The sequence below is a fragment of the Equus quagga genome, chromosome 16 (assembly GCF_021613505.1).
Source record: "Equus quagga isolate Etosha38 chromosome 16, UCLA_HA_Equagga_1.0, whole genome shotgun sequence".
NCBI lineage: Eukaryota > Metazoa > Chordata > Mammalia > Perissodactyla > Equidae > Equus > Equus quagga.
Window position 1 is genome coordinate 38,727,616 of NC_060282.1, and position 26,955 is coordinate 38,754,570.

Consider the following 26,955-nt stretch of genomic DNA (forward strand, 5'->3'; position numbering starts at 1 on the left):
TAGAAAGGTCAAGTAACTTCGCCAAGTGAATCATCTAGGAAAGCCAGAACCCCAAACTGGAAAATATAATGCCCGAGTCCTTGCTCTTAACCACAATTACACTACATCTACACTTTTGTTACAGGTATTGAATATGTTTCCATTGGTTATGCATCTATTTGGACAATTAGCCAATGACATTCCCTCTACCACCCTCTGACTTGTGTAACAATGATACCTTTGTGAAATGGCTACCAAATTTCTAGTCTATGGGCACAAACTGGATTTTCTCAAGAAGTTAAAAGACATCTGAATCAAACTCAAGAACTTCGTATCAGCAGAATGCTACTAATCATCTGAACTACTAACTAAACACTAACACAAGAGGTATCATTCTATAGTAGAAGATGGAATTTTGAAGCACACAGCTCATGTTGGAGATCCAGTTAAAGTTCAACACTTATTAATCACCTGAGTATAAGCAACATCATTTCTATTTTCTCATCACAGAGTTGTTGTGACAAACAAATGAGAGCAAATTTACACCTTGTAAAAGGCAAAACACAAATGTTGACTGTTAAAATAAACGGATCATTCTTTAAGTAACCACAAATGATTTTTCATTCCTTTTCCTTCTCAGAATATGTTGTACAACTTAAAAATATTTTATTCACCTGAAATTATTCAGAAGTACATTGTGAAAAATGTATCCCTAAAACCAGAATATCTATGGCTCCACAAAGGATATTAGTTGAAAAGAATTTAGGAAGGTTGAATTGCTCTCAAAAATCTAACTCTAAGCAAGCTATTACAAAATATTCTAACATGGAAAAAAGGGATACTTTAAAAATGAATATAACAGGCAACAAAAGCAAAAATAAACAAATAGGACTACATCAACCTAAAAACTTCCACACAGCAAAGAATACATTCAACAGAGTGAAAAGGCAACCTACAATGGAAGAAAATATTTGCAAACCATATATCCGATAAGGGGTTAAAATCTAGAATATATAAAGAACTACTACAACTCAACAACAACAAAAACATCCAATTTAAAAATGGGTAAATGACTTGAATAGACATGTACAAATGACCAACAAGCATATGAAAAGATTCTCAACATCACTAATCAACAGAGAAACACAAATCAAAACACAATGACATCTCATCTTACACCTGTCAGAATGGCTACTATCAAAAAAACAAAATAGAAAGTAACAAGTGTTGGCAACTTTATGGAAAAACTGGAATGCTTGTGCACTGTTGGTGAAAATGTAAAATGGTGCAGTAGCTAGAGAAAACAGTATGGAGGTTCCTCAAACAATTAAAAACAGAATTAGCATACAATCTAGCAATCTCAGTTCAGGATATGTACTAAAAGGAATTGAAAGCAGGATTTTGAAAAGATTATTGCACAACCATGTTCATTGCAGCATTATTCACAATAGTCAAGAGGTGGAAGAAGGGGCCGGCCCCGTGGCCAAGTGGTTAAGTTCGTGCACTCCATTGCAGCGGCCCAGGGTTTTGCCAGTTTGGATCATGGGCACGGACATAGCACCGCTCATTAAGCCATGCTGAGGCAGCATCCCACATGCCACAACTAGAAGGACTAGAACTAAAAATACATGACTATGTATTGGGGGGCTTTGGGGAGAAAAAGAAAAAATAAAATATTTAAAAAAAAAAAAAAGAGGTGGAAGCAGCCTAAATGTTCACTGAAAGATAAATGGATAAAGAAAATGTGGTGTATAAACACAATCAAATATTATTCAGTCTTTTAAAAGAAGGAAATTCTGTGATATGCTACAACATGGATGAACCTTGAGGCCATTACGCTACGTGAAATAAACTAGTCACAAAAAGACAAATATTGCATGATTCCACTTATTTAAGGTATCTAAAGCAGTCAAATTCTTAGAAACAGTAAGTAGAACGGTGGTTGTCAGGGGCTAGGGAAAGAGGGTAAAAGGGAGTAGTTGTTCATGGGTATAGAGTTTAAGTTTTGGAAGATGAAAAAGTTCTAGAGATATACTGACCAATAATGTGCACAGAGTTAACACTTACTGTACACTTAAAAATGGTTAAGGAGCTGGCCCCGTGGCCAAGTGGTTAAGTTCGCGTGCTCCGCTGTGGTGGCCCAGGGTTTCGCCAGTTCAAATCCTGGGCATGGACATGGCACCACTCATCAAGCCATGCTGAGGCGCCATTCCATATGCCACAACTAGAAGGACCCACAACTAAAAATACATGACTATGTATCTGGGGGCTTTGGGGAGAAAAAGAAAAAATAAAATCTTTAAAAAAAAAAAATTGGCTAAGATGGTAAATTTTATGTTATGTGCTTTTGACCACAAAATAAAAATGAATATAGGACAGGACCTCAAGAATTCTGAGTTAGGAGGTTGGCAAATCCTCTCCCCAAAAAGCAATGACAAAACTAGACAAAGTTTTCAAAAACAAAAGAAATCTCATGGGCAATAAGGGAAGGCTAGCCTGAGGTCACAATATCAGTTGGTGCAAGCAGCAAAACATCAGACCAGCCAGAAAGTTAACAGAGAGATCCAGAGAACAAGACAGCCAAAGACGGATTTGTTATAACCTCACACATCCCTGGTAGCGTGGAAAACTATATACATGTCCCAGGTTGTGCTTGCTTAGAAGACACTGGAGAGGGCCCTAACAAGCTACTCATTCGTGGTTGACCAAGAGGCCTTGTAAACACAGTAAGCAAAACAATGGATCACACTTGTAAACACCCTGAACTTTGAAAGCATCATCTAGTACATGTATATATCCCATGCCAAGCAGTAGAAGCCTTACTTGTTCAAAGGTGTAAACAACCTCTAATCAATCACTGACTGATGGCTAAGTTATAGTGACCCAGGGGTAATCTCTGGAAAGCTAGGCCTAAAAACAGAAAGAATTTGGGGGGAAAAACAAAAGAGCACAGACATCAGAGGCCACACACTACAAGGGAAATAGACACCACAAATTTAATCTAGGCAAGTTACTAAACAAATAAATCAGCAACAACAACAACCATCCCCTGGAAGGAGGAAATCAGAATTCAGAGTTGCTACAATATATTACCCAAAATGTCAAGTTTTCAACCAAAAATTATGAAACATGGAAAGCGTACAAAGTAATCAATAGAAACGACCTCTGAGGGTGCACAAATGCAGGACTTAGTACACAGACTTCAAAATATCTATTATTAATTTTTTTTTAGGAAGATTAGTTCTGAGCTAACATCTGTGCCAATCCTCTTCTATTTTGTATGTGGGTCGCCGCCACAACATGGCTGACGAGTGGCACAGATTCATGCCAGGGATCCAAAGCCACGAACCCAGGCCACCAAAGTAGAGCGCACTGAACTTAACCACTAAGCCACAAGGCCAGCCCTCATAAATATTTTTAAAGAAATAAAGGAAATCATATGTAAATAAAAGAACATATGATAACAACATATGTTACCATATGTCAACAACAATGATTCACCCAAGAGAAAATATCAATAATAAGATAGAAATTACAAAAAAGAACTAAATAGAAATTTTGGAGTTGAAAAGTACAATAAATGAAACGAAAAATTCACTAAAAGATGAACATCAGATTTGAGCAGGCAGAAGAAACAATCAGCAAATCCATGCCCAGACTCATAGTAAAAATGTTGAAAGCCAGGGAAGAAAAGAAAATCTTGAAAGCAGAAACAGAAAATCAACTTGTCGTGTACAAGGAAACTTTAGGAGATTAACAGCTAACTTCTCATTACAAACAATAAAGGCAAGAAGGTAGTGAGATGGCATATTCAAATAACAAAAAAAATAACTGTCAATCAAAAATTCTATCTCCAGCAAAAATATCCTTCAAAAATGAAGGTATACTCAAATAATCAAAGACTAAGATAATTCATTACTAATACAATACTAAAAGAAGTTCTTCAGGCTGAAAGGAAGTAATACCAGATGGTAACTGAAATCCATACAAAAAGTACCAATGAAAGTAGATAATTATTAAAGGACAGTACAAATGTATTTTCTTCGCCTTTTCCCTTCTAACTGACTTAAAAGGCAATTACATAAAACATAATTATAAAATTGTAATGTGGGGCTTACAATATAAACATTCAATATGTGTGACAATAACAGCACAAAGCAGGGGGAAGAAACGGAGCTATAGTAGAGAAAATTTCTGTAGTTTAATGAAATAAAGTTAGAAATAATTTCAAATAGACTGATAAATTTAGATGCATATTGTAATCTTTTGAGCAAACAGTAAGAAAATAACTCAAAAATAATTTGAAAATCAAAGGAATTAAAATAAAACACCAGAAAATATCTACCTAATATAAAAGTAGGCAGTAAAAGCTTACGAGAGGAACAAAAAAGACATGAGACACATAGAAAATACCAAAATGGTAAATAGAAATCCAACCATAAGAATAAAAACATTAAATGTGAATGGATTAAATACTCCAATCAAAAGGTAAAGACTGTCAAACTAGATTTCAGAAACTAACAAGATCCAATTATATGCTCTCTACAACAGACATACTTTAGAGTCAAAAACACAAATAAGTTAAAAATAAAAAGATTAAAAAAAATTTTTTTTTAATTTTTAAAGATGTATCTTTTTTCTGTATAGATACAGAGAACAGACTGGTAGTTGCCAGAGGCATTAGGTGGAGGGGTGGGCAAAATGGGTGAAGGGGGTCAAAAGGTACAAACTTCCAGTTATAAAATACATGAGTCATGGGGATGTAATGTACAGCATGGTGACTATAGTTAATAATACAGTATTGCATATTTGAAAGTTGCTAAAAGAGTAAATCTTAAAAGTTCTCATCACAAGACAAAAACAAATTTTTTTAACTATGTATGGTTACAGATGTCTAACTGTGGTGATCGTTTTACAATATACAGTCATGTGTCACTTAACAGGGATACATTCGGAGAAATGCATTGTTAGGCAATTTCATCATTGTGCAAACAACACAGAGTATACTTATATAAGTCTAGATGGTATAGCCTACTACACATCTAGGCTATACGGTACTAATCTTATGGGACCACCCTCGTACATGTGGTTTGTCATTGACTGAAACGTCATTATGTAGCACATAACTGTATACAAATATCAAATCATGTTGTATACCTAAAACTAATATAATGTTATACGTCAATTACAGCAACAAAAGAAAAATGAGATCCCAGCAAGTCATGTGATCCAGTTTCTTGCCTTAAATACTTTAAATCACCACATTTTCTTGTTATTTAGAGAAAAGATATAGGATACTATTTTAGGCATAGATGGAATTTTAACTTCTATGATCTTACTTTCCAGGAGTATTTTCCTCTACATGCTTTTCAAATGATTGTTCTCCAATGCAAATAAGCAGCAATTAAAAATAATTTATCCCAGTCATAGGTTGAAATTACAATTAACAAGATGAAATTTGAAAGAGGTAGTTGAAGCTATATAACATGCCTGTAAAACTTTCAAACAGTATGGTACTAGGCTTGAAGAAACACAAGGCAAAAGTGGTAAGATAGGGGCTGGCCCCGTGGCCGAGTGGTTTAAGTTCGCGCGCTCCGCTGCAGGCGGCCCAGTGTTTCGTTAGTTCGAATCCTGGGCGCGGACATGGCACTGCTCATCAGACCACGCTGAGGCAGCGTCCCACATGCCACAACTAGAAGAACCCACAACGAAGAATACACAACTATGTACCGGGGGGCTTTGGGGAGAAAAAGGAAAAAATAAAATCTTTAAAAAAAAAAAAAAGTGTTAAGATAGTTAAAAACACAGTGTACTGAGGAAAAAAAAGTATCGTGCAAACAGTAACCATTAGGAGAGGTGAAGTAATTATATTATTATCAGACAAAATAGACTTTAAGGAAAAAAATGTTACTAAGATAACACAGGACACTTTATAATGATAAAAGGGTCAACTGAAGAAGAAAATATAAAACATATGAGCACAGCAACGGAGCCCCAAAATACATAAATCAAAAATTGATAAAAGTGAAAAGAGAAATAGACAATTCAACAATAATCATGGAGACTTTAATACCTCCCTTATCATAATGAATAGAACAATATAAAGAAAACCAACAAAGTTACAGACTGAACAATATTATCAACCAATGAGACCTGACATCTAATAAACCACTCTATCCAACAACTGCAAAAATACACAGTCATCACAAGGAAAATCAGAAAACACTTGAACCCAATGCAAATGAAAATGCAACACAGAAAAATTCATGGGATGCAGCTACAGAAATTTATAAGTGTAAATCCCTACAATAGAAAAGAAGAAATATCCCTCAAATCAATAAACAAGCTCCTACCTGAAGACAGTAGAAAACAAACTAAAACCAACTAAACAAAAGCCTAACCCAAACTAAACAAGCAAAAACAAGGACCACAATACCAAAAAGAGGTTGGGAAGGGGGAGGGCACTTGTGGTCAAACTGTAGTAAGATTGTACAGGAAACAGTAAAGGACTAATTTAAGGTAGACTCTAATAAGTCAAATACGCATTTTGTAATCTTTAGAGAGCAACTGAAGTAATTTTTAAGGGTATAATTTTAAAAACTTTAAGGCAGTAAGAACCACTAGAGTGAAAGAGGGCCACATTTCAAAATAATTTTAAGTATATTCAACAATTAAGTTATCACAGTATTAAATTTGTATGTACTTAATAAAGTAATTTCAAGATATACAAAGCGAAAGTTGATAAAACTGAAAAAGTAGACAAATCCACAATCATAGTTGAAGACATTACCACACCTCCCTTATTAATTGATGGAACAAACAATGAAAATCCCTTTGGGTTTACAAGATTTGAAGGACTCCTAACGAATGTGAATTAATTGACATTTATGGACGAATACAACAACTGAAGAATACACATTTTTTATCAATTTCACATGGAATATTTACAAAAATAGACCATATACTGAGTCATAAATTATGATGGATCGAAATCACACAATGTGCTGACCACAATGGAATTAAATTGGAAATCACTAACAAAGATAATTAGCAATTCCCCAAATGTTTGCAAATTAAGCAACACACTTCTAAATAACCCAAGGATCAAAAAAGAAATAAAAATGGGAATAAAAATTTTTCAAACTGAATAATAATGGAAAGACAACATATAAAATTCTGTATGATAAAGCTAAACAGGTGGTTAAAGAAATGTAGCATTAAATGCATATATCTGAGCAGAAAAAGGTTGAAAATAAAATCAATGACCTAAGCTTCCAGCTCAGGAAGCTAGAGAAAAAAACAGCAAAGCAAATTCAAAGAAAGTAGAAGGAAAGAAAAGATAAAAATGAGAGCAAAAACATATGACAAAGAAAGCAAAAACAGAAAAAAAAACCTCAACAAAGTCGGTTCTTCGCAAATATTAATAAAATTAATAAAACCCTAGTAATATTGATGAAGAAAATACAAATTAATATCAGCAATGAAAAGAGGATATCACAGCAAAATAAGTCAACTTTAAAATGAACAAAAAAATCCAACTTTAGGCTTTCAATATGACAATTGAGAGCAGGGACAAGCAAACTTTTTCAGTAAGGGCCAGACAGTAAATATTTGAGGCTTTTGCAAACCATCTAGCCTCTGTGCCAGCTACTCAACTCTGCCGTTTTAGTTTGCAAGAGGAGCCAGTGACAACTATGTAAACAAATGAGGATAGCTGTGCTCCAATAAAATTTTATTTATAAAAGTAGGCCCAGGCCATTGTTTGCTAGTCCCTGATTTTGAGGAAATGGAGAAACTCCTTGAAAAATATAACTAACCAAAACTAAAAAAATAAGAAAAATCCAAATAGTTCTATATCTGTTAAAGAAATTAAATCAGGAATTAAAAACTTTACAACTAAGAAAACTCCTGATCCACATGAATTCACAATTAATTTTTCCTAACATTTAAAAAACTAACAAAAAAAGAAAGTTGGAAATTTCACACTTCCTGATTTCAAAACTTATTACAAAATTACAGTAATCAAAACAATGTGATACTGACATAAAGAGAGGCATACACACCAATGGAATAGTACTGAGAGCCCAAAACAAACCCTCACTTCTAAAGCGAATTGATTTTCGAGAAGGGTGCCAAGACCATTCAATGGGGAAGGACAGTCTTCAACAAACAGTGTTGGGAAAACTGGATATCCACATGCAAAAACAAATGAAGCTGGATTCTTATGCCATATACAAAAATTAACTCAAAATGGATCAAAGACCTAAATGTAAGAGCTAAAACTACAAAACTCCCAGAAGAAAACATAGGGGAAAAGATTCATGACATTGGATTTGGCAATGATTTCTTGGAGCTAACACCAAAAAGCCCAGGTATCAAAAGAAAAAATTGGTAGGCTGGACTTCACCAAAATTTAAGACTTTTGTTCATCAAAGGACATCATCAGAGTGGAAAGGCAACCCACGATGGGAGAAAGTATTTAGAAATCATATCTGATAAGGGATTGATATCCAGAATATATAAATAACTCCCACGGCTCAATAATTAAAACAACAACCCTATCAAAAAAATGGGCAAAGCTGCACCAGGCCCGGTGGCCTAGTGGTTAAGTTCGGCACGCTCCACTTCGGCGGCCCAGGTTCAGTTCCTGGGCACAGACCTACACCACTCTGTCAGTGGCCATGCTGGGGCAGTGGCTCACATACAAAAAGAGGAAGATTGGCAACGGATGTTTGCTCGGAGCCAATCTTCCTCAGGGAAAAAAAAAACGCAAAGGACTTTAAGCAGATATTTCTCCAAAGATAAAGAAAATAAACAAATGGCCAATAAGCACACGACAAGATGCTCAACATCACCAATCATCAGGGAAAAGCAAATTAAAACCACAATGAGATAGCATTTCACATGCATTAGGATGGCAATAATCAAAAAAACAAAAAATAACAAGTATTGGTAAAGACATAGAGCAATTAAACTCTTGTGCATTGCTGGTAGGAATGTAAAACGGTGCAGCCTCTGTGGAAAACAATATAGCAAATCCTCAAAAAATTAAACAGAAGTATCATACAATCTAGTAATTCCACTTTTTGGTGTATAACCAAGAACTGAATGCAAGGACTCAAACAGATATTTGTACACCCATGCACATAGCACATCATTCACAATGGTCAAAGGGTGGAAGCAACCCAAACGTGCATAGACAGATGAAGGGATAAACAAAATGTGATATATACACACAATGGAATATTATTCAGCCTTAAAAAGGAAGGAAATTCTGACACACGCTACAACGTGGATGAACCCTGAACACATCGTACTAAGTAAAATAAGTCACAAAAGTCACAAAAGAATAAATATCGTATGTTTCCACTTACATAAGGTACTAAAATAGTCAAATTCATAGAGACATAAACCAGAATGGTGGCTGCCAGGGGTGAGGGGGAAAGAATAAGGAGCTTGTGTTGAATGGATACAGAGTTTCAATTTAGGAAATTGAAAAAGTTCCAGAGATGGATGGTGGGGATGGCTGCACAACAATGTAAATGTAGTCAATGACACAGATCTGTACAATAAAAAATGGTTAAAATGGTACATAGCTAATTTTCGACAAAGGAGCCAAGAACATACAACATACAACAGAGAAAGGAAAGTCTCTTCAATAAATGGTGCTGGGAAATCTGGACAGCCACCTGCAAAAGAATGAAAGTAGACCATTATCTTAAACCACACACAGAAATTAACACAAAATGGAAAAAAGACTTGAATGTAAGACCTGAAACCATAAAACTCCTAGAAGAAAACACAGGCAGTAAGCTCTCTGACATCAGTCTTAGCAGTATCTTTTTGAATATCAGGTCTCTCTCGGCAAGGCAAACAAAAGAAAAAACAAAGAAATGGGACTGCATCAAACTAAAAAGCTTCTGCAAGGCAAAGGAAACCATCAACAAAATGAAAAGACAATGTAGCAATTGGGAGAAAATATTTGGAAATCATATATCCAATAAGGAGTTAATATTCAAAAGATATAAAGAACTCATACAACTCAACAACAAAAAAAACCGGATCAAATAATGGGCAGAGGATATGAACAGACATTTTTCCAAAGAAGATATACAGATGGTGAATAGGCACATGAAAAGATGTTCAACATTGCTAATTATTAATGAAACGCAAATCAATACCACAATGAGATGTCACTTCACACCCTTCAGAATGCTATTGCTAAAAAGATAAGAAAAAACAAGTGCTGGAGAGGATGTGGAGAAAAAAGAACCCTCACACTGCTGGTGGGGGTGTAAATTGGTACAGACACTATGAAAAACAGTAAGGAGATTCCTCAAAAAATTAAAAATAGAAATACCATATGATCCAGGTATTTCACTTCTGGGTATTTATCCAAAGAACATGAAAACACTAACACAAAAAGATATACACACCTTTATGTTCACCGCAGCATTATTCACAGTACCTAAGACTTGGAAGCAACCTAAGTGCCCATCAACAGATGAATGGATAAAGACGTAGTATATATACACAATGGTATTACTCAGCCATAAAAAAAGACAAAATCTTGGGCCAGCCTGGTGGCGTAGTGGTAAAATTCAAACACTCTGCTTCAGGGGCCCAGGGTTTGCAGGTTTGGATCCCAGGCGCGGACCTACATACCACTTGTCAAGTCATGCTGTGGTGGCGTCCTATATACAAAAAATAGAAGAGGACTGGCACAGATGTTAACTCAGGGACAATCTTCCTCAAGCAAAAAGAGAAAGATTGGCAACAGCTGTTAGCTCAGAGCCAATCTTCCTGACCAAAAAAAAAAAAAAAGAAGACAAAATCTTGCCATTTGTGACAACATGGACAGACCTTAAGGGTATCAGGCTAAGCAAAATAAGTCAGACAGAGAAAGACAATTACTGTATGACTTCACTCCCACATGCAAGATAAACACATAGATATGGAGACCAGATTGGTGGTTACCAGAGGGGAAGGGGGCGGGAGGAGGGCAAAAAGGGTAAATGGGCACATGTGTTCAGTGACAGATGGAAATTGGACTTTTGGTGGTGAACACCATCGAGTCTATACAGAAGTCAAAATATGATGCAGACTTGAAATTTATAGTGTTATAAACCAATGTGAAATCAATTTAAAAAAGGGTTAAAATGGCAAATTTTATGTTATGTATATTTTACCACAATAAAAAAAAAGAAAGAAAACTAATAATACCAATCTTATACAAACTCTTCCAGGGATTATAAAAAGACAATATACTTCACAAATAAGGTAATGAGGCCAACTTATCTATGACAACCAAAACCTGATAAAGACATTATAAGAAAAGAATATCACAGGCAAGTATCACTTATAAACATAGATGTAACAGAACTAAACAAAAACTTAAATCAAACTAAACCATATATAAAAAGGATAATAATAAGAGGAGTTTATTCCAGGAATGCAAACTCCATCTGAAAACTGAATATAATTCACCACATTAACAAAATGCACTATCAACTCATTAAATGTAATATTTGATAAAATTCAACATCCATTCATGATTTTACAAACTTCTTGGTAAACCCCGAATTGAAGAACCTTTCCTTAACTCAATAAAGAATATTTACAGCAAACAACATACTTAATGATAAAATATTGAGTGCTTTCCCACGAAAGTTGGGAACAAAATATAATGTCTATTCTCAAGATCTCTACTCCACGGTGCAATAACAAAAGAAAAAGAAATAAAAGGTCCAAGGACTAGAAAGAAAGATGAAAAATTGTCATTATTTGTAGATAACATGATTGTGTATGTAGACAATCCAAAAGAATCCACCAAAAAGTATTAGACAAGTTAGAGAGACCACTGGGTGGAAGGTCAATATACTAAAATCAACTGTATTACTATGTACTGGTAACAATTAGAAAATAAAATTTTTAAAAAATAAATAATGCTGCTTATAACATAAAAAAAGAGAGATATAAAATGAATAAATATGTAAAAACCCTCTCTGAAAACTTCAAATCACTAATGAGAGAAATTAGAGACCTAAAAATACAGAAAGCAACGTCCTATACATGGGTTGAAAAACTCAATACTATGTCAACACAACATACATTAATATGTTAATTCGTCCCAAATTAATCTATGGATTCAATCTAACCTCAATAAAAATTAAATAGGTTTCTCTTTTTTGGAGAAATTAATTCCAAAATTTATAAGCTGTAATTAAAATGTACATAGAAGTGCAAAGAACCTACAATAGTTGTGACAACGTTGAAGGAAAAAAGATCAAAGTTGTACAAATTACACTATGAGATATCGAGGCATCGTAAAAGACAATATAGTAGTGACACAAGACTAGACAGATAGACCACATGCATATGACAACCTGATTTACAATAAAGACTTGCTGCAATGCAGTAGGCAAAGAGCAGTTCAACAAATGGTGTGGATCAACTGAGTATCAATGGAACAAATGAATCTCGATTCTGCTTCACATGTGCAGAAAAATCAACTTTAGATGAATCACAGAATAAAACCTCAAAGAAAACACAGGAGAATGTCTTTAAGTCCTTGGAGTAAGCGAAGATTTCTTAAACAAGATACGAAAAGTACTAACCATAAAGGAAAAGATTGATAAACTGGACCACAATAAAATTATGAACTTCTAGGGCCAGTCCACTGGCATAGCGGTTAAGTTCGTGCACTCCACTTCAGTAGAACTCTCATATATAGTTGGTAAGAATGTAAACTGGTACAACCACTCCAGAAAATTATTTGGCAGTATCCATTAAAGTAAACATATGCCTCCCTCCTAGGAATACACCTAAGGGAACCTAATACCTATGTCCACCAAAATACATGTTTAAGAATATTCATAAGAGCTTTCTTCGTAATAGCCAAAAGTAGAAACAATCCAAATGTACATCAAATGTATATTTAGGAAAATAAATAACTAAATTGTGAATCTTTATACAATGGAATACTACAAGGCAATACAAAGAACAAACCACCCCTCATGCAACAACATGGGCTAATCTCAGCCATAATGTTGAACGAAAGAAGCCAGACACAATTTATTCCAATTTATTTAAGGTTAAAGAACAGGTAAAATTTACCTATGTTGACATAAGTCAGAACAGCAGTCACTTGTGTTAGGGGTGAGGTACCCATTACAAAGGGGGCACAGGGAAGCCATTTGGGGTACAGGAAATATTCTGTTTCTTAACCTGGATAGTGGTTTCACAGGTGTATACATATATAAAAATTGAGCTGTATACTTAAGATTTGTGCTCATTAAAAAAATGAAAATATTAAGATAATTAACCTTTGAGAGAGGAAGGGGGAGGATCCAAGAGTTATTATTTCTTAGTAGTAACTAAGTGTTAACTATTATTCAATAGAGGAACCAGTGGAATATAACTAAAGATTATTGATAACTCTCACCATCAGATTAAGTCTTACCTTATCTCCTAAAAAGCAGTTTGGTCTCTGACTCTTCTGAGTTTCCAAAGATAATTTTTGTATCCTCAAGCCTTACAGAGTTGCCTGGCATATGTTAATAATAAATGTACTAAATGAATTAACAAGTATATGAACTTTGAAGTTACAGTTCATTTGTATCAGACCATTCTCATGTTAAAAGAAAGAAAAGAAGCTAAAAAGAAGTGATTAAGAAAAGTTTTCAATCTTGTTGGCATTCACCAATCTGTGTCTACTCAGCACTCAGGACGCCATGGGCAATGCCAATCTTTCCTAAGAGTCAGAACTTTCCTCAAGATCTGACCTTGCTCTCTTTCGGACTCCTCCATTCGCTAAAGAGGAGAACGGCAATGTAATATTTTCCAGCATAATAGAGAATCTTAGCAATGTAAATTAGCATATTCGGTAATACTTAAGAATTGAGTAAATAGGCTGAACAATTCTGACAACAACGAAATTGTTTTTCTATCTGTTGAGACAACTTTTGGGAAGCCGATTCTAACAAACTAGTAACAAACCATAACAAAATTCTGTGAAGAAAGGTCTCTAGTTTCAGGGTAGCCCAAAATACGTTAGCAGAAAAACTAGGTTTCTAAAGCATAAAGTCAAAGTGTAGGAAACAACAGATTACTTCTAAACAAGCTGAAAATGTTTCCAGTGACAGCTACGCAGCTTACCTGTTCCAGCACATCCAACTTTAACTCGAGCTTGCTGAGAACCACGTCTCCACCCCATAGTGAAAGCTGTAGATCTGATGGCTTTAAGTTCTTGATGTAGCGATTCACGTAGCTCATTAAAATTGGAGTAACATACGACTCCAGCATCTTTTAAGGCGCAGAGGAGTCAAAGTCAGAAGCTGAAGGGGGTAAAGATAGAAATATTAGAAGTAATTGAGTCGGTGGTGCAGCGAAGGAAAAAACATTTCTCAGGAGGGGTTGAAGAGGCGGAAAAGCAACAGTCCCCACCAAAGCGGCCGCTCGCCTCCTCCCAGAAGCACAGAAAACTCAAGCGGATTCTCAGCTCCAGATACGACTTTCTCCTAGTACAACTCCCCTCAACTCGCCTGGCTACGAGTGGGAGCAAGAGGTGGTGATCTGAAGACAGCGGGTCCCCTGGAGTGGGAGAATGAAGCGAGCGGGCTCCCCTCTGGCCACCTCACCCCTTCACCAGCCTAGCCGCCCCACGAGGCCCTCGCCTCCCAGAACCCAGCCGGATCTACCACCATAAAACCAGAATCAGAAGCAGGCCGGCTCCCGGCTCCCGCCTCCCGCCTCCCGCCTCCCGCCGTACTGCATCTTCGACTGACACTCACGCCAAAGAGTACCGTGGCGTCCCCTCCACCTCCGGGTACCTGGCCCCCGCCCCAAGCAGCGGCGCAGCTCCTGTACACTTCCGGGTGCGCCTCACTCGGTGCTCAAAACAAACTGTCCCTCCACCGCCACCACTCGACTCCACAGCAAGGAGTTCTGCGGCTGGAGAAGCCACTCGGGGCCCCTTAGATCTAGGAGGAGACCTCTTAGGCCTGGCTAGCCTGCGTCTCCGCTCGACCCCACCGGTAGTTAGGACAAAGCTCTAGGAAGTGCCTCGGAGAGGTGGGCGGACCGGTAAAGTGGGGACACCGCAGATCCGGAAGTGGCGCTGTGGAGAGAGAGTGCCTGCGGGTGGAGAAAGGTCCAGTCGGGTGGAGAGCACCGAGGGCCCCAGGTCCAATGAGGAGGAAGAAAGAAGGTCCTAATATTTAAACGCCTGAAAAACAAGTGGTTATTGTTTTTCTTGGGAAATGGAAGGCCTGGAAAGCGGAACTTGGGTTCAGTGGGCCGGGCAATAGCAATAAGGCGGCAGGTAGGAGAAGCGAGGGGTGGGAGCAGGGGGCAGACTTTAGATTTAGATCTGAGGTTCGCTTGCTGGAGGAAGGCTGAATGTGGAAAGAGAAATTGAAGGGATTAGCATGTGTCTTTTAGGGGGATGCGTTTTGACCAAACTTGTGGTCAGCCTCGCGTTATTTTACTTTGGCGAAGCAGTGGTTAAGTATTCCCAAGTATACTGATGCCAAATGGGGAAGGAATGGTGAAAGAGAAGATGGTGGAGAACCATTGGATTACAGTCTGATAGGGGATTTCAGAAAAGCGACAGGTATATTGGAAGAAGAAAATGACACTCCTAGAGACAAAGTGAAAAATAGCTGCTAAGGAATGAATTTAGAGTTTTAAGAGTCAGTGTTGGTTTTCTTAGGCTGACATTAATGTATAAAATATTTCCTTTTCTTTTAGTAAATTGCAACCAAAGTCAAGAAACTCAAGCTCCTAATTTCGGGAAAATATACACTGGGTTTAAAGGAATAGCATAGGACATGCTGCCTAATTTTTGACCAGTATCTCTTATTTTTGGTAACCTCTGAAGAAAACACCTACTACTTCGTTTTGAAAATAGACTTTCCTTGTGAAGCTATTAAAATGCTCACTCACGGAGTAAGTTGCATTTAATTGAAAATGCTTCATAAATTCCTAAACCTCTTTCCTGGAATTCAAGTCATGATTTCTTGAAAGAGTTTTGGAAAATGTGATAGAAAAGAAGCATAAGTGAGGATGCCAAGGTGTTTAGATTTATTTCGGTAATGAAAACAATAACTAAATGCCCTCCCCCCCCCCCCCACATCCCCCCCGCCGCAAAAACAAAGAAACAGAAGCAGGGGCAAGCTAAGGTTTCCCGCGTTCTAGTTTGGAGGCCGGGTTCACGGGTTCATATCCCTGGCACGGATTCACTCCACTCATTGGCCATGCTATGGAAGCATCCTACATAGAAAAAATAGAAGAGGATTGGCACAGATGTTAGCTCAGGGCTAATCTTCCTCAAGTAAAAAAAAGAAGATTGGCAATGGATGTTAGCTCAGGAAGAATCTTCCTCACCAAAAAGAATAAAAATGAATAAAAAATAAAAAAGAGAGAAGCAGCTTATTGCTAAATCAGAGCAACTGTCCCCTCACAAAAAAGCCTTAATGAATAAACGAAGTAATTTGGGTGTTATGAAAATCTACTAAATTGCCCAAGTAAATTAAGTAATTTCTTAGTTATCTGCTTCATCGGAAAAGCAAACAGGTTGAAGCTATGACTCAGAAGATTTAATTCATGTAAGAGAATGATTCCTCTAATTGTATGAAAGCTTTAGGTGGTCTAGAACAGGAGCCCCTAGTCTTGCTATTTTTCTAGAAAAAGAAAAAGGGCCTAGTCTTATTTGTGTGGCAATTTAGTAAGAACAGTGTATTAAGATAAATTAGGCAGATATCTAAAATAAACAGATTTTTTACTATGATTTATAAACAAAATAATCATAGAATGCTAAACATTTTTTGCTCTAGTATGCCATTTTTCTTGTGGAGCTGACAAAACAATTGCCAAATTTCTGCCTTGGGAAAATTATTTTGGCACTGGTTTGTTTGGTTTTAAGAGTCAAAAAATAGTCATTTTTAGTGTGTTCTTTTGTGCCCTGTTCTATAAGCAGTCAAGATAAATTTAATTCCTTTTCACTGTTTCATTCATTGCTTATGGTTTTTTTAATGTCAAATGAGTGGCCTTTTCCAAATCTCCTACTTTTATATGTCTTTTTATTATAAGATTTTTACCCCCCAAAAAACAATTTTAACCTTCTCAAGGAGTCTTTGAGACAGGTTGGTTATTTAGGCAATAGTTCTTCAGAGTCAGGTGAAGTTTTTTGCTTTTCTTTGTTAATAAAGTTTATTTAGAGCAGTGTAGGTTCACAGCAAAATTGAGCTGAAAGTACAGAGTTCCCATAAACTCTGTCTCCACACACACACACACACACACACCCTTCCCCATTATTAACATCTCCCACCACAGTGGCACATGTATTATTATTGATGAACCTACATTAACACATCATTATCACCCAAAGCCCATAGTTTACATTAGGGTTCACTCTTGGTGTTGTACATTCTGTGGATTTTGACAAATACGTAATGACATACATCCACCATATACAGAATCGCGTCACTGCCCTAAATATCTTCTATGCATATTCATCCCTCCTTCCCTACCTCCACCCTCTGGCAACTACTGAACTTTTTACTGTCTCCATAGTTTTGCCTTTTGCAGAATGTCATAGAGTTGGAATCACATGGTGTATAGCCTTTTGAAATTGGCTTCTTTCACTTAGTAATATGCACTTAAGTTTCCTCCATGTCTTTTCATGGATTGATAGTTCTTTTCTTTTTAGCACTGAATAAAATTCCATTCTATGGATGTACCACAGTTTATCCATTCACCTATTTGACGGACATCTTGGTTGATTCCAAGTTTGGACAATTATAAATAAAGCTGCTATAAATATCCACGTGCAGGTTTTTGTATGGACATAAATTTTCATGTCATTTGGGTAAATACCAAGGAGCGCAACTGCTGAATCTTAAGGTAAGAGAATGTGTAGTTTTGTAGCAAACCACCAAACTGTCTTCCAAAATGGCTGTACCATTTTGCATTGCCACAAGCAATGAAGGAGAGTTCCTTTTGCTCCTTATCCTTGCCAGCATTTTGTGTTGTCAGTGTTCCAGATTTTGGCCATTCTAATAGATTTGTACTAGTATCTCATTGTTGTTTTAATTTGCAATTCTCTAATGACATATGACGTTGAACATCTTTTCATATACTTACTTGCCAGCTGTCTATCTTCTTTGGTATGTTGTCTATTCACATGTTTTGCCCATATTATAATCAGGTTGTTCATTTTCTTACTGTTGAGTGCTGAGTTCTTTGTATGTTTTGTATAAAAGTGTTTTATCAGATGTGTGTTTTGCAAATATTTTCTCTTAGTCTAGTTTGTCTTCTCATTCTCTTGAGATTGTCTTTTGCAAAGCAGAAGTTTTTAATTTTAATGAAGTCCAGCTTATCAATTGTTTTTTCATAGATCATGTCTTTTGTATCTAAAAAAAGTCTTCACCCTAACCAAGGTCATCTAGGTTTTCTCCTGTTATCTTCTAGGAGTTTTATCATTTTGTGTTTTACATTTAGGTCTATAATGCATTTTGAGTTAATTTTTGTGAAGGGTCTAAGGTTTGTGCCTAGATTAGTTTTTTTTTTTTTTTTTGCATGTGGATGTCCAGTTACTCAGCACCATTTGTTGAAAAGATTATCTTTGCTCCATTGTATTGCCCTTTTTTCTTTATCAAAGATCAATTGACTATATTTATATGCATCTGTTTCTCCTAGCAGTTCTATTAGTTTTTGCCTTATATAGTTTACTGTTTTATTGTTAGGTGTGTATACGCATTAAGATTTGTTGTCTTCTCAGAGAATTGACTACTTTATCATTATGTAATGCCCTTTTTTATCCTGGTAATTTTCCTTGCTTTGAAGTCTGCTCTGTCTGAAATTAATATAGCTGCTCCTACTTTCTTTGGTTAGTGTTAGCATGGTATATTTTTCTCCATTCATTTACTTTTTTTTTTTCTGGTGAGGAAGGTTAGCCCTGAGCTAACATCCACTGCCAGTCCTCTTTTTTGCTGAGAAAGATTGGTCCTGAGCTAACATCTGTGGCTATCCTCCTCCATTTTATATATGGGACGCCTGCCACAGCATGGCTTGATAAGCAATGTGGAGGTCCACACCCAGGATCCGAACCTGTGAACCCCAGGCCACTGAAGTGGAGTGCGCAAACTTAACCACTACACCATTGGGCCGGCCCCATCCATCCATTTACTTTTAATCTATATGTATCTATATATTTAAAATGGGTTTCTTATAGACAACATACAGTTGGGTCTTGTTTTCTGATCCACAATAGAGGGGCGTGGAGTTGGATATTCCTTTCCCCCTTGTGGAAGGCCAAAGGGAGTTGGACTTGTGTATTTCTCCTCCCCAAGGTAGATTAGGCTCTGGTAAAATACCTTCTCTTAAGGACAGGTCTTGTTAAGAAGAACAAATTACTCTGATTATTTCAAAATGGCTCCTTTTCCTCTCCCTCTTCCAGAAACACAAGGGAATCTTTCTCTGGTATTCACTGTGAGGACCTAGTAAAGGTCCTAGAAATAAAACTCACAAAAATATGGGGAACTCCCTCTGCCTGGGTCCCCCTGGAGTTTTTAACTCTCAGACTTGTCCACACTGAGCCTTCAGCAATTTGTCAGTTAAAAATTTATGTTTTCCTACCCTGACATTGGTTCCTAGGAGATTTCTGCTCATGGGTTTCTGCTGTGGTAAGTTGTGATTCTCTTTTTTCACCTGTCTCTCCAATTTGGGGAGCAGTGTTTTGCCCTGTGATCTCACTTCTCTGATGGACTTAAGAAGAGCTGATATTTCAGTTTGTTCAGCTTTTTACTTGTTGTTAAGACAGAGTGGCAACTTCCAAGCTACTTATATACTAGACCAGAAACCAAAAGTCTCAGGTGAAGTTTGTAGATACTTGAGTGGTGTTTAAAAGATTGATAAAGCTAGAGAAAGACTCCTTTAATTTATTTTTTTATTAATGTGTAGTGTATGTGACATCTTCAAATACAGGGACTTGTATTCCTAGCACCTTGCGTATCGTGTGTTTCTTAATAGTTTGTGGCAGTGATTGACTTTAACAATTATTCAATAAATCTGTTTTCCTTTTCTTCTTGTGAACATGGTTAGATTATTATTCAGGTTCTCTGACAGTCAGGGATTGTCAAGTAACTGCATTCTGACCACCTGAATGTGGATAGATGTGATTTAGTTACAGGCCTGGATCATAAAAGGCTTCCACACAACAGCCTTATTCTTTCCCCCATCACCAAGCTAGAGAAATAGAATGCAACAGAGGACTCCAAGGTCCAAGGGGATGCCAAGGACAAAGAAATAGGAGACTGAGTCTTTGAATTACTGCCTGGAGGAACACAAACTGCTGATTAGTAATATCCTTTAGAATTTTGCATGATTGAAAAACAAACTGTTTACATCATTGAGATTCAGGGGTTTATCTGTTACAGCAGGAAGTGTTAATTTAACTAACACATAGGTAAATAGATAATAGACATGAGCTGAACTTAATCTATTCAACTTTGTTATATTAGGAACATTGAAATTGTAACTTGGTTTACTCATTATATTATCATTCTTTGATTAAATTTTAAAATTTTTTTGATTAAATTTTAATAGAACTTAGCTAGACGATCACTGAATTACTCATTGAATACTCTTTACATGTTATACCTCATATCTTTTATGACAAAAGGTATGGCAAGATGAGGAAGCTCAGACATGGAAAGGTTAAGTGAAGGTTAAGGTTAAGTATGACCTATAGTCACAGCTAATCAACCCAATGCTTATGACTTCAAGTCTCCATTTTCCCCCTTTTGAGAAGGAAAAAAGAAACAGAAAAGAAAAAACCATTAATTACTATAATAATAGAACAACAAAGGAAGTTTTCTGTGTTTAGAGTAATACATATAAAGGAGCTGCACAAAACACTCTGACTAGCTTCCTAAAGAGTTACAGCACATAAAGATTTTTAATGTAGCCTCAGAGTTAACTGTAAATAAGTCTCTGTAAAGTCATAAAGGTGTTATCTCACTATGAAAGCTGGGCACAGCGTAGTTGTAAGAAGTCCAATTGGTAGGATATCAATAATAATTATGGTTGCTAAAAGTTATTTAAATATATTAGTTTCGTATTCTGAATTTATTCGTTAAATCAGACACTTTTTGAGTGCCCACTATGTGGTATACACCATGCTAAACAGCTTCTTTCTACATGGAAGAAGCTTCCTACATGGAAGAAGCTCAGTTTCCTTGGGATCTCAGATATAAATGACTAATTAAAATATTGTGTGATTGAGTGAAATATGTACAAAGTGCGGTGGGACATGAAAAAAATCATTTAGAACTATGTGAGAAAATCAGTCAAGGCCCAAGAGGGGAGTTACCAGCTACAGATAATTTCTAACGTTACCTCCTACTAAAGTGCTGTGATTCTCCAGAATGTCAGACTAGGAGAACTAGGCAGAGTTTAACTTCTACCCAACTGCAAAACAATGTACTTTTTCCATTGACTTAAGTCTTTCAAAGGAAATCAGGACCTCCTTTTTTGTAATTCTCACTAAAATAAATGGATGCTAACACAAGTGGAATGCCCTGGTTTAAGACCCCATCTGGAGACAGAAACAGTCCTACAAGCCTCTACTAGATAAAAATAAATTGGAGGGATAGGCAGGTACACCAATGGGACTGAATAGAGAGCCCAGAAATAAACCTCCTCATTTATGGAATCTTAATATATGACAGAAGTAGCATTACAAATCAGTGGGAAAGGGTTTGCATATATCAATAATTAGCACTGGGACAATTAATATCCATATGGAAGAAAATTAAAATTAGATTCCTACCTCAGACCTAGGAAGGAATCCAAGTTTTATAGGGCCTGAAATTTATAATTTGAGGATACCTATTTAAGAAAAACAAAACATTTTACATTTGCAAAATTTTATAAAAACATACAACCCATATTGAACACATTACTTGGGCTTCTCCCAAGGCCTTAGAAATGGTTTGTGAAAGTACTGGTCCCTGCCGCTTAAACTTGATTAGGTTCCTGGTGAATCTACCTCTGTTCACAACCACTACAAAAATAAATTCCAGTTGGATTAAAAACTAAAAGTGAGAACGAGAATTTTTTAATTTATAGAAAATTTATAGGAGAAAAATTGTTATTCCTTAGACAGAAAGGATTTTTTAAATAAGACAAAAATACATAAAGAGGACAAACTATAAAGGAAAAGTTTAATAAGTCTTATACATTAAAATTAAAGAAGTTGTTTATCAAAGAACATGCTGAAGTAAAATACAAGCCACAGACTGGGTGAAAATATTTGCGATATATCTTAGTTGACAAAAGGTTAGAACACGGATTTTATAATGAACTATAAATTAATGAGTTAAAGACAATCCAATAGAAAAATGGGCAGTTCATAAGAGAGGAAACCCAAATATCTAACAATCACAAGAAAACATTCTTCACTAATATTTAGAGGAATGCAATTTAAAACAACGACTTGCTATTTCTTACCCATCAGATTAAAAACATTTTTAATGTGTGATGTCAATGATATGGAATGATTGGAACTAGTATACTGGTAGTGAAAACTCCACATGGAGAGGAATCTAGCAATATCAAGAGTAGTTGAAGATAAATATACTCTAGCAATTCCACTCATAAGTATAAAGTCCCGCATATGTGCACAAGGAGACATGTTTAACAGTATTTTGCAGCATTGTTTGTGGGAATAAAACAGTAGAAACAATTGAAATATCAACAGGAGAAATGGTTAAACTGTGGTGTATTCATATAATGAAATGTTATAGTAATAAAACTGAATGAGTTAGAACTATGACTTTCAAATGTTTTACCGACAGTTAGAAATATAGTTTATACCATGGCTCGATATTCATAGAGAGAGAGATCCCTCACAAAACTATACTTAAATTGAGTACATGTGATATATTCTATTTTCTCTGTTATTCTTTTTCTTTTTTTTTCTAAAGTAGTTCACGACCTACCAAATTGACACTATGAGCTACTAATGGTTTGCAATTTACCGTCTGAAAAAACACTCAACAAAGTTACACATTTACCAACATTAATAAATCTGAAAAACATAATATTGAGAAAAAATAAGTAACAGAGTAAATATAGCATATCATATATATATAGTGTGTGTGTGTATATATATACACATATATATATATACACATATATATATATACACACACCCACAAGCATCACTTAATAACAGGGATACATTCTGAGAAATGCGTTGTTAGGAGATTTCATTGTTATGCAAACATCATAGAGTGTACTTACACAAACCTAGATGGTACAGCCTACTACATACCTAGGGTATACGGTACTAATGTTATAGGACCACCGTCATATATGCAGTCCATCATTGACTGAAATGTCATTATGTGGCACATGATTGTACATGCATATACATATGTACATATTATATGCCATTCCAAGAAATGCTATATATTGTGATAGCCACATATATATTTAGCAATAGTATTAAATACTTTCATGACAAAGATAAACACCAAATTCAGGATAGTAATTATCTCTGAAGAAGAAGAAATAAAAGAATAAAACAGAGGAAGGGAATACAGGGTACTTCAACTATATCTGTAATGTTTTATTTCTTATAAAATAAGGCAAAATATTAATATTTGATAGAGTTAGGTGGTGGGTAAATAGGTGCTTTGTGTTTTTATATATGTACAAAATACTTGATAACAAAAAATTAATCAATTAGACCAATATTTCTCAACTTTATATCACACCTTCAAGGAATCATAAATCCCACTTTTTCCAAGAAGTCATTTATGTATTTATAGACATTTTATTATCTTAATCATTTATGGTAAGTTTTAAAGACAGAAAGTTTTAGTCATATTTTAGGGGGTATCTTAAGGATCTTTTTGTTCTCCTATTTCCCCAGGCTATATTAATAGTGATACTAAATAGTGGGCTGAATTGTGCCCCAGCAAAAGATAAGGCCACATCCTAATCCAGAGAACCTGTGGCTATTACCTTATAAGGTAAAAGATTGAAAACTACCTTAAATGGCAAAATATGTGATTAAGAATTTTCAGAGGAAGAGCCTCTCCTGGATTTTCTAGGTGGACCCTAAATCCAGTGACAAGTGTTCTTATAAGAGTGAGACGAAGGAAGATAACAGACAGAAAAGGAGGAGGCAGTGTGACCACAGAGGCAGAGACTGGAGTGATGCAGCCATGAGTCAAGAAATGCCAAGAGCCTCCAGAAGCTGGAAGAGGCAGAAACTGATTCCTCCTCTACAGCCTCCAGAGGGACTGCAGCCCTGCTGACGCCTTGATTTCAGAATTCTGGCCTCCAAAACTACAGGAGAATAAATTTTGTTGTTTTAAGCCACCCAGTTTGTAGTAATTTGTTACAGCAGCCACAGGAAACTAATACACCAGGTCAGATTGGCAGGGGAGATATTCTTCACGTAACATGAAGATTAACCCTGAGCTAGCAGAAGAACATGAATTAAGATCCTTATTTTGAATGGCCAAAAGACTTAAGACAGAAACCCAATGGGGACTCTTTTACAGAGAGAGTCTAGATATCTCTCCATGAGGTCAGGATTTTATGATAACTGAATAATTGAAACATTTCTTTACCTGGGGTGGACCCGATACTTTAGGGAAAAAACTGAGGGGAAATAGATTTGGTGTGATAATTTTATAGGAAACCAGAAACCTGGTTAGGGGGATGAGGGCTGAAAACTTTTCTTTCCTAAGTCAGCAACATCAGAAACATTCTTAAAATCTTCTGTGCAGATTTCTTTGTTGGTTGCAGTGGTTTTAAAATATGTCCACAAATTCTTTAATAGTACCCCTTTTAAAAGGTGGAGCCTAATTCCCCTCCCTTTGAGTATGGGTTGTATTTAGTGACTCACTTTTAAAAAAAAAGCAAGGAGGCAAAAGGGACAATGTGCGACATCTGAAATATGACATAAAAGGCATTGTGACTTCTTCCATCCTCTTTCACTTGGGTTATTCTCTCTAAGAGAAGCCAGCTGCCATGGCAAGAGAATACTCAAGCTACACTAGGGAAAAGTCCACATGGCAAGAAACAGGTCTTCTGTCAACAGCAAGGAAGGGACTGGGCTTATCTGTCAACAGTCAGCCTTAAGATGACAGCAGGCCCTGGCTGACATTTTAACTGCAACCTCATGAGAGACCCTGAGCCAGAACCAGCCAGCTAAGCTGCTCCTGGATTCCTAAACCATAGGAGAAATCATGAGAGAATAAATATTTATTATTTTATACTGCTAGATTTGGAGGCAATTTCTTACACAATAGATAACTAATACATTTATGCACCTTCCAAATAAAGTGCCATTTTTGTTCAGGATGGCTTAATATAATGAATATCCCAATTATCCCATAAAGCACTAGAAGTTGTTATGTAATAAATAATTCATAATATCACTATTGTCACATAGTGAGCTTAATAATAATGTTATTTGTTGAGTATTTAACATGTACTGTGAATTTTAGTGAGAAAACTTAGACAGCCTTTGAGCACCATGCCTAATACCACATAGCTGTTAAGAGGAATAGCCAGTGTTTGAATCTATGTCTCTCTGAATACACATCCCATGCTCTTAACTATTATTCTCTTACTCTGCAAGACCTTCAAATTTTTGAAAACTTCTATCTGCATTTAGTCCTTTCATTTCTAGACTATCTCAAGTTCTTCACTCTTCCTTTCTCAGTCTCTTACTATCCTAATCTACTTCCTCTGAATGCACTTAAGATTGACAATGTTCCACTTAACATTTAGTCCCTAGAATTGAAAGTAATACGGTGATATGATCAGTACAAGTACCATAAGATTATTACTTCTCATTATCTACAAAATCTATTCATAAATGAAGCCAGAGTTCATTAGCTACATCACACCCTTAACTTGTATTAAGAATACGATCAACTAAAACTTGCAAGTCTTCCACATGAACTATGGCCATATGAAAGTTTCCTTCTTTGTCTACATGGAAACTTTTAATTTAATAAAGACACTGCTAAGAAAATGTAAATGCAACCACAAACTGAAATACTTTTAATACATGTATCCTACAAAGGAGTTTTATCCAGAATATATTGAGAACTCCCACCCCTCAGTCTCAATAATAATGAAAAACAGGAGCTGGCCCCATGGCTGAGTGGTTAAAGGTCTGTGCTCTTGGCTTCAGCAGCCCAGATTCACAGGTTTGGATCCCAGGTGTGGACTTGCTCTGCTCATCACCCATGCTGTGGAGGCATCCCACAAACAAAATGGAGGAAGATTGGCACAGATGTTAGCTCAGGGCTAATCTTCTGCAAGCAAAAGAAAAAGGAAGATTGGCAATGAATGTTAGCTCAGGGCAAAACTTCCTCACCAAAACAATAATTAAATAATGAAAAACAAAAACCAATTTAAAAATGGGCAAAAGATTTGAACATGTACTTCACCAAAGAAGATTATGGATAGCAAATTAGCACATGAAAAGATGCTCAACATCATTAATCATTAGTAAAATGCAGTATAAAACTACAATGAGATACCACTATACACACACTAAAATGGCTAAAATTAAAAAGACTGATCATACCAAATGTTGGTAAGGATGTAGGATAGAACTCTCAAACACTGCTAGTAGGAATGTAAAATGATATAACAGTTGTCTATTGTTGGAATGGCTATTGTTTTTCATTGTTGGAAACAATTTGGCAGTTTCCTAAAAAAGTTAAACATACACCTACCATACAACCCAAGCATTCTACTCCTAGACATTTAACAAAGAGAAATGAAAGGATAAGTCCACAAAAAGATTTGTACAAAAATACTGAAACAGGGTCATTCGTAATAGCTAAAAAGGTAGGACAAAAAATCCAAATATCCATCAACAGGTAAATGGATAAACAAGATGTGATATAGACATATAATGGAATACTACTCAGCAAT

At 36.1% G+C, this 26,955-nt stretch overlaps 1 protein-coding gene and 1 long non-coding RNA gene across 6 annotated transcripts in view; one reads left to right on the top strand and one right to left on the bottom strand.

The window, feature by feature from the left end:
- Positions 1–15,046, bottom strand: part of VPS13B (vacuolar protein sorting 13 homolog B) — a 784,298-nt gene extending 769,252 nt beyond the window's left edge. For 3 of the 5 annotated variants that reach the window (XM_046642612.1, XM_046642609.1, XM_046642613.1), the window contains exons 1-2: positions 14,772–15,046; positions 14,137–14,315 (exon numbers count right to left, since the gene is read on the bottom strand). In XM_046642612.1, coding sequence (XP_046498568.1) covers positions 14,137–14,283 — 147 coding nt within the window. In that variant the 5' untranslated portion in view covers positions 14,284–14,315; positions 14,772–15,046. Of the gene's footprint in view, positions 1–14,136; positions 14,316–14,424; positions 14,597–14,771 lie in introns of those variants that run through there. The other 2 variants (XM_046642610.1, XM_046642611.1) reach the window with 2 other exon arrangements.
- Positions 15,047–15,110: 64 nt separating this feature from the next.
- LOC124227776 (uncharacterized) lies at positions 15,111–24,366 on the top strand. Its single transcript, XR_006885550.1, has 4 exons — positions 15,111–15,301; positions 15,730–15,927; positions 17,690–17,883; positions 23,921–24,366. It is a non-coding gene; the product is annotated as an uncharacterized LOC124227776 (long non-coding RNA).
- The last annotated feature ends 2,589 nt before the right edge of the window (positions 24,367–26,955 follow it).